Source organism: Lactuca virosa, chromosome 5 (assembly GCF_052849685.1).
Source record: "Lactuca virosa cultivar CGN04683 chromosome 5, Lactuca_virosa_CGN04683_v6, whole genome shotgun sequence".
NCBI lineage: Eukaryota > Viridiplantae > Streptophyta > Magnoliopsida > Asterales > Asteraceae > Lactuca > Lactuca virosa.
This window is the reverse complement of record NC_136430.1, coordinates 78,191,292-78,199,682: the sequence shown is the minus strand read 5'-3', so window position 1 is coordinate 78,199,682 and position 8,391 is coordinate 78,191,292. Positions and strand designations below refer to the sequence as shown.

Here is an 8,391-nt window from a genome sequence, read left to right as displayed (position 1 = left end):
ATTTGGTCCCTGATAAAAGGAAGCTTAACCAATCTGAAACACAGGTGTTACAATTGCATTGGTTGACAATGTCGTGCGATTACTTGGAAGTTCCATCGAATTGTTTGATCTTCACTTTGAGATTGACATGGTGAAAACTATGTAAGTATTTAAACAACTTCAACATGCCTTAACTTGTGTCATTCCCTTAAGGTTAAAACTTTGTAATATTAATAATCTAGGTTTCAATATATAATATGTTTGTGTTTTTAATATATTTATGGTAAACATTATTTTAATATATTGAACTCAAACTATAAAACAATACTACAAACAACAATTATTTATTTAAATGAAACGTATGACAATAAACCTTACTTGATGAAACAATCTTTAACATATATGCTAGTAATTGGCTACAAGTTTATCTTTTCACCCCTTCCCCTTGTGATGGCATACGAACGTTGTTACAAGACCGACTGACTTGATGTTCATCCATCAATAATGATCTAACGAACACCACTTCCTCATGTATCTGCCATTTGGAGGATCACATAACAATAATTATTATCTTCTTGTATGCATTTAGATATACTTCAACAATGAAGCAATGCCATACAAAATTACAACATTCTATATAATTCAAGCTTAATAAAGTCGCTACCAAGTGGCAACTCATAATAAATAGTCAAAATGTCAGCATTTCGTTAAAGTGTCAGATAGATCTATAACACTTCACTGCTGGAATGACAATCTATGACAATATGTCAAAAAGTCATTTCCTTGAAGTTCATATGAAGTGACAATCCATGATAATGATAATCTTTGGAAAACTTCAAAAATCATCAAGTATCCTATTTTGGAGCTAAAGAAGTAAGACTTCCCGATATCTAAATAACGAGTATGACATGTTCATAAATAACTCTTTTTACAGAGAAGACAATAGATTTTTTTAGCTCAAATGGAGTTAGTACGTGAAAGTTATGAAGGTTTAAAGTTGGGACATTGTTTATTTTTTCACCGAGTAGTCTACTTTAGAGGCTAAAAAAATATGATTTTCTAACATCTAAATTTGAAATGTGATATGTGTGATTTGTTACTAAGAAAACAATGAAAAAAATATTCGGGTTAAACGGAGTTCGTATAAAGGCTTTGGATAATATGAAAGTTCAAAGAACCTGATTTTTACAATGAACGCTTTAGATAATATCAACTTTTGGCATTTTGCTAATTTAAACTATTTTTTGGAAATTGGTCCGTGGGATTAACCTAATTTGTTAATTTTTTCCTAAAAAATTAGTTATTTATTTATGTTATTACTAGGTTTCTGTAAGAGTCAGTTATGGAGTTGATATTTTATATTATTTTTTAATAAAAATATGTGTAATTACAAATTGTATTCTTCAAATCGTTCTAAAATATAAAAATACTGAATCATTTCTAAAAAAATAAAAATAAATGATGAATTACTCGAATTAACGATCCAAAAATAATATAAAAAAGGGAAGAGGCACCGCGGGGGGGTTTCAACTTTCAAGTTGCAGTTGCAGTAGAAGGAAAACCGAAAACGTAAATCATGGGATGGGCAATAGCTTTGCACGGCGGAGCCGGCGATATTCCGGTCGATTTACCAGCTGAACGCCGTGAACCTCGAGAAGCTGCCCTCCGCCGTATACTTCAGATCGGTGTCTCCGCTCTTAATGCCAAATGTTCTCCCTTAGATGTCGTTGAACTTGTGGTATTCTCCTTCACTTCATTTAAATTACTCTTCCAGTTGCATAATTGTTGCTCTAAGCAGTTTATGTTATGTTCATATCATCTCTATGATCTCTTCTGAGCTTCTCCTCACGCTAGCTATTCGATGATGCCAATTCTATGTTTCTGTTGGATTTAATTAATTTTCACTTCGCAGAGGAGAGATGATCCTGAGATGTCTGAATAGATTTTTTTCATTAACAGTACTCTGTTGTTTATAGCAATGATAATTAATAATTAGCTTGTTTTGTTGTCTTGATTCTGAGAAGATTACACATTTACACGAACTATTCTCATGTCAATCACGCCTCTAACTTCACAATTATGGCTGTAAACAGTCCATCCATGTTCATATCATTTCTATGATCTTTTCTCAACCTTTATCCGAGCTCTTGTTTAGAATATGATTACCTTGAATCTAGTCCAGTTCAATTGAATAAATTTAGAAATTATTGAAATTCTAACTCTATGCTAGGAACGACTGAGACATCTAACTGATTATTCATTATTTTAACAGTACTTTGTAGTTGATTCCAATGATAGTTGGTAGATACCTTGTTTTGTTGTGTTACTTGATTGTGACAAGTTTGCACATTAAAATATCCCCATGATTTCTTCATTTCTTAACTTGTTGAGTGTTAATTTGTAGGTATGTGAACTGGAAAACTGTCCAGACTTCAATGCTGGTAAAGGATCTGTTCTAACCACCAATGGAACAGTTGAGATGGAAGCTTGCATCATGGATGGAATTTCAAAAAGATGTGGTGCAGTTTCTGGTGTCACAACAGTTGTCAATCCCATCTCTTTAGCCAGAAAAGTCATGGAAAAAACTCCTCATATTTATCTTGCTTTTGATGGAGCAGAGTCCTTTGCAAGAGAACAGGCAACTCACTCATTTTTCACATATATTTCCTTTCTTCTCTTTCATTTTTTTAATGTATCTTTATGTTCACCATCATCATATGACACACTCCAAAATGATTCGAATCCCACAGTTTTTATCTGATTTTATATCTTTTGTACAAAATTACTTTTGTTAGGGGCTCAAAACTGTAGATAGGAGTCATTTCATCACTCCTGAAAACATCCAGAGATTAAAGCAAGCAAAAGAAGCCAACAGAGTTCAAGTATGCTCATTTCCTCTCACTTCTTCACTTGATTTAAATTCAAATAACATACAAAGTACTTTCAATTATTTGATTTAAATTCAAACAAATAAAAGTATGTTGCTACTCCATTTATTTTATTTTAAATTGAAAACAATTTCTTGTAGCAAGACTATACACAACCTATTAAAACACCAGATGAGAAGGTTCCTGACGGATATAGCAAACTTGGAACCGTCGGATGTGTGGCGGTGGACGATCTCGGCAACCTAGCCGCCGCCACTTCAACCGGCGGTCTGGTCAACAAAATGGCGGGAAGGATCGGAGATACGCCCATCATCGGTGCAGGGACTTACGCGAATAAGTTGTGTGCCGTTTCTGCAACCGGTAGAGGTGAAGCCATAATCCGGGACACGGTGGCTAGAGATGTGGCGGCGGTTATGGAGTATAAAGGTTTAGGTCTGAAAGAGGCGGCGGCGTATGTTGTACATGAGGCTACACCGAAGGGAACCACCGGCTTGGTGGCGGTGTCTGGTGGTGGTGAAGTTGCTATGCCTTTTAATACGACGGGTATGTTTAGGGCTTCGGCTACTGAAGATGGGTTTACGGAGGTTGCGATTTGGTGATTTGAGTGATCGATCTCATCTTATGTTCTTTAATGTGTTAATCACTTAATGGGATAGTTATATTTGTCTTAATCAATTAAGATATTAGGCTGTGTTTGGCGCGCCACAGCTAGCTGATAAACTACCTTATTTTTCGAGCTTTTTTATGTTGTTGTGTTTGGTAAGCCAAAAAGTAGCTTATAAGCTAGCTTTTTAAAAAGCTATTTAGACTAGCTTTTTAGGAGCTTTTTTAAAATTTTCCAAATACACCCCTTAATTAATTATAGAAACACATACTCTTACATGTCCTTTTATGTAATTTTATATATTTCAACTAGCTTTTCAACTCGTTTACCAAACGTTATTTTTTATCAGCTAGCTTTTCAGCTATCAGCTAGCTTTTTATTTAACAGCCAGCTTTTCAGCTATCAGCTAGCTTTTTATTTAACAACTAGCTTTTCAGCTATCAGCTAGCTTTTCAGCTACTACGCCAAACATAGCCTTAGTCTTTTCTCTATTTGTTTTTTTTTCGTCTTGATTTCTTTCATGATAAATTTAATAAATATTTTTAAATTTTATAGATAAATTAGTCATTTATTCTCAGCAACTTTATTCAATCCATAAAGACAAACATGACAAACATATTTTATATCATTTTCTATTAGGCGCTTTAAGAAAAATAATAATTTAGCCAATTAAATTTGCTTATTGTTTTTGGTCAGGTCCAAATCCAAAAGCAAATTTTATATTTGATTTGTGGTATCGGATGTGGATTTTTCGTGACAAATTGATATAGTAGGGTGCAGGGGCGGACCCAGAAATTTTTGTTAGGGGCAGTACCGAAACATTTTCTTGATATAAAAGATAATTAGATAAAAAAAATTATGATTTCATTAGATATAACAAACTAGGGTATATATTACATTTTAATGTTGACATCTTTGTTTACTCATTTTTTGAAAGTGATACATCATTTTTTGAATCGTAACATCCATAAGTATTTTTTTATTCTACACTACAAATCATTATATCGTTCATAAAATTATCATCCATTTTATTACGAAAAAAACATCTTCAAACTGTTACGGTTGAATGTATGGATTGACCGGTCAAGCAACAAGTTAAATCTAGTATTTTTTTTCATAAAATTACAAATTGGGTCATGTAATGTTGTTTGATCTCAAACACTTTTTGTCCTGACAATTTTACTACTTATGAATAACTAGAGTATCAGGATACGATTATTTAATTTTAGTTGAGCAATCGAAGAGGTAGCATACATTAAAAATGCATCTTTTGTTTCCATTTTAATTATTGCTTTTATGTCACCTATTTGACTTGTTATATAGAAAACATATATTTTTTTAGAAAAATGATATTAACATAGGCTTTCGTATATAAATAAAAAATCAAGACTATCGTATCTACTTAAGCTATATCAACCAATCAATATACGTATACCAAATATATCATTATAATGACAAATTGACAAAACGGCTAATTGTTTTTAATGATTTGTTACTGTTATTTTTAATTGAATAAATAAATGTAATATATAAAGAAAAATATCACCCAAAAATACAAGTAATATATGGGCTAATTGATTGGGCTACTGATGCGCCATTTTTTTGTTTGGAGTTGCGTTAATAAAAAAGTTCTAATAATTTTAGGCCCTAATTTTAACATTCTATGGATGAAATGAGGGGTAGCACGTGCTACCCCTCCCAACCAACTAAATCCGCCAGTGGTAGGGTGATTAGTTTTTGTTGTATAAGGTTAAATGTTGGATATAAAAAGGCTAATTTTAATTATTATCTAATAAGAAAACAAGAGAATAAAAACACTCACGTAAACCAACTATAGCTAGTCATAAAAAAATGAAGAAATCAAGAAGAGTATAAAAACTATTAAAAAAAAGCCAAAGAGCGTGTTTATATAAGTGTTAAAAACCATTTTGTTTTATATATGAAGAATATATGATGTAAGAGTCCATTGGAATCGATTAATCACTGTCATATCAATATATATCATTTTCTATTCATATTTACTCTTTAACATTCACACTTCATTAGAATGCCGGACATGTGACACCATAACGTCATTATGGCCGATGTGACAGCCCCATAACCTAGTTATAACATGTAGAACACCGTCCTACCCTCATGTTATAGTAAGAGGCGTGGTAACGACAACGAGATGCAACATCATTTTCAACCAATCAAATCTCTCTCTCTCTCTCTCAACATGGAACACCACCTCCACTTCATGTTATAACATAATAGTGTTGTGTTGGCATGCGAGGTGACAAGTTTTGGGTGCTATAACACCCACCCATAGCGAGTAGTCTTAAACCCTACAAAGTTAATGAATCTCCACATCATTGTCATTATATTTTTAAATATAGTTATAAATTTAAGAATAAAAGATATAATAGTTACAAAAAGGTAGACAAAATTGCAAGAATGATCTTTGTGTTATGTCACAACTCGCAAGGTTGGTCCAAAAAAGTTTGGACCCACTCCATTGGTCCAAAAGTTTGATTTTGTTGCGTGTTTGGTCCATAGTGTTTTAAAATTTTTTATAATGATGGATTTGCCCCTTATTATTTTATTTTTCTTTTATTACAACAATTAAAAATAAAACAAGAATAAAATCTCTCTCCCTCCCCCCTCCCCCTTGGTGTTTTGGACTGTCAACATCCCTCAAGATCAACAACTCACCTCCGACTACTGTTACACCCCTCACCTCTGACCATCTCCCCTCAAAACCCCATCTCGAATCTAAACTCATTAGAGTTATTGTATATTGCAAACTACTTAGACCCATCTCTTATCTATTCAAACAACATCTCAAGACTCTATAAGAAAACTCATTCCCGATTAGAAATCAGAATCACCATCATCATTTTAAGATCTTGTGGCTTCTCTCATAGAAAATCGTCACCGTGCTCGTCTGTAACGCCTGGTTCCTGGTATATATTTAAACTTATAAATTATTCAATTTTATAGAACAACTCCACGAGTTGGTGGCCCCGAACTCGTCGTGTTGAAATGTTATGAACCGCGTATTTTAAGTGACCAACTCGACGAGTTGGGAGGTCTCGACTCGACGAGTTGGCTGGAAGAAATGAAACCCTAATTACGGGGTTTTGCACCCTATTTAAACGACTTAAACCCCACAAGTTGGCCTTATTTCCAGCCTTCATTGTCCTAAACCCTAACCTCGAAACCCTAAGGCACTTTTGAGTGTTTGTGAGCTATTTTGAGTGTTTTTTGTCTGTGTTTGAAGCTATTGGAAGAAAGGGAAGCTTGGTGATACAAGAAGGAGCTGCTAGATCTCGAATCCTTGCTTCATTTTCGACACATTTCTGGTATAAAGTCTCAACCTTGCTTAGTTTATGCTTAGATCTCCTTCTTTGAATTATTTTGCATGTTTAACCGAGATTGAGTGTTTGATGGGAGTTGGTCGTCCCATTGAGATAACCCTTTCAGATCTATGGTCCTCTTGAGCTGTTATGGCATAAAGGTGCCAACTTTATGGTCCTAAGAGCTCCATGCATCCTTTAAGCCTTTGCTTTGGCCTTTTAAGCTTCATTTGGCCATGCATGTGAGTAAAGTTGAAGACTTTGCGTGACCTTTTAGTCTTTAAGGTCCAGATCTGTGTTCATGAGATTTATCTTGAAGAATTGGTAGTTTTTGGATTAAGACATAAGCCTTTTAGGATTAGGGTTTGAGCTTAATGTCTTTGGGGTGGTTCTTAATGGGTAAAGTTGGAAACTTTACCCTTCTAGACGTAATATCAATCTAGATCTGGTACCAACTGTGACATCCCCAAATTCACGGCCAAAAAGGCCGATTTGTTTATGCTTTATTTGAAATCATAGTATATTTTTAAAGAAATATATTGCAGAATTTGTTCCAAAAAATATGATAAAGAATTTATCAAAACATTTCCGTAGAAATGTATTATATTAAAAACCTTGGGATATCATTGTTAATACAGATCAAAAGCATAAACATAAACAACATAGGCATTATAATGTCTATTTATTCTAGTGGCCTATAATCCATTGATCTCTCATCAAATCATCATTCTTGTGCCCTCTTTCCACTACCTGTATATGAGAAAACTGAGTGGGTCAGGCTTGGGAGTCTGGTGAGCACATAAGGTTTTCAACCCACAATAAATAAATTTATTAATTTCATCAATCGAAACAATAGCCCGATTACCCGTTCCCGTTATCCTCACTTTACGTCCCTAAAACACCTATCATAAGGGACCCTAACCTAAGGATTATCATCGGGATGAACACTACTGCTAAGGAGTTTCCTCAACGATAAATGTCCGTAAGGCAACCATGAGGGGGATAAAGTACAACTGTGAACACATCATTCACAAACACCTACATGTTGCGGGCCTGCTAGCGTTCCACTAGATTGTCTAGAAAAGTCTGTGGTCGTCATCTATACTCTGGTAGATGACTGAATCAACAACAACATCGAGGCCTCTCATCATTTTATTTCATCACTCATCAACTTATTTTATCTACCCATGTTTTACCCCAACATATTTGTAGATATAAAATACATATACAGTTTAAATCATTTAAAACATGTATAAAACGTTCATCCAGCATAGATATCAGGTAAACATATAATATACACACATATCACATAATTTATATAAAATACTTCATATCTATGTGTAAGATGAAAGTAAATATGCACTCACCTTAATAGCGTGAGTTGATAGAATCTAACTAAAAACGATTAGAGGCTCGACGTTGTCAGGCTCGGGAAGGGAAACGACCTTCGAAAACGAGAGAGAAAGAAAGTAGAAGGTGTAAGGAATGAAAGGGTCTTGATCGCTATTTATAGGCTGTTTTGGGCCCATTCACGTCGTGAACATGATAGGTTCACGTCGTGAACTTCCATGAGTCATCCTGT

The 8,391-nt window shown here is 34.2% G+C and overlaps 1 protein-coding gene across 1 annotated transcript; it reads left to right on the top strand.

Annotated features, from left to right (window-relative positions):
* The first annotated feature begins 1,496 nt into the window (after positions 1-1,496).
* On the top strand, positions 1,497-3,607 carry ASPGA1 (N-terminal nucleophile aminohydrolases (Ntn hydrolases) superfamily protein). The gene is made up of 4 exons (XM_079053701.1): positions 1,497-1,717; positions 2,384-2,617; positions 2,775-2,861; positions 3,008-3,607. Exons 1-4 carry the CDS (start codon positions 1,556-1,558, stop codon positions 3,464-3,466), a joined length of 942 nt encoding a protein of 313 aa, XP_078909827.1. The 5' UTR covers positions 1,497-1,555; the 3' UTR covers positions 3,467-3,607.
* Positions 3,608-8,391: the final 4,784 nt, after the last annotated feature.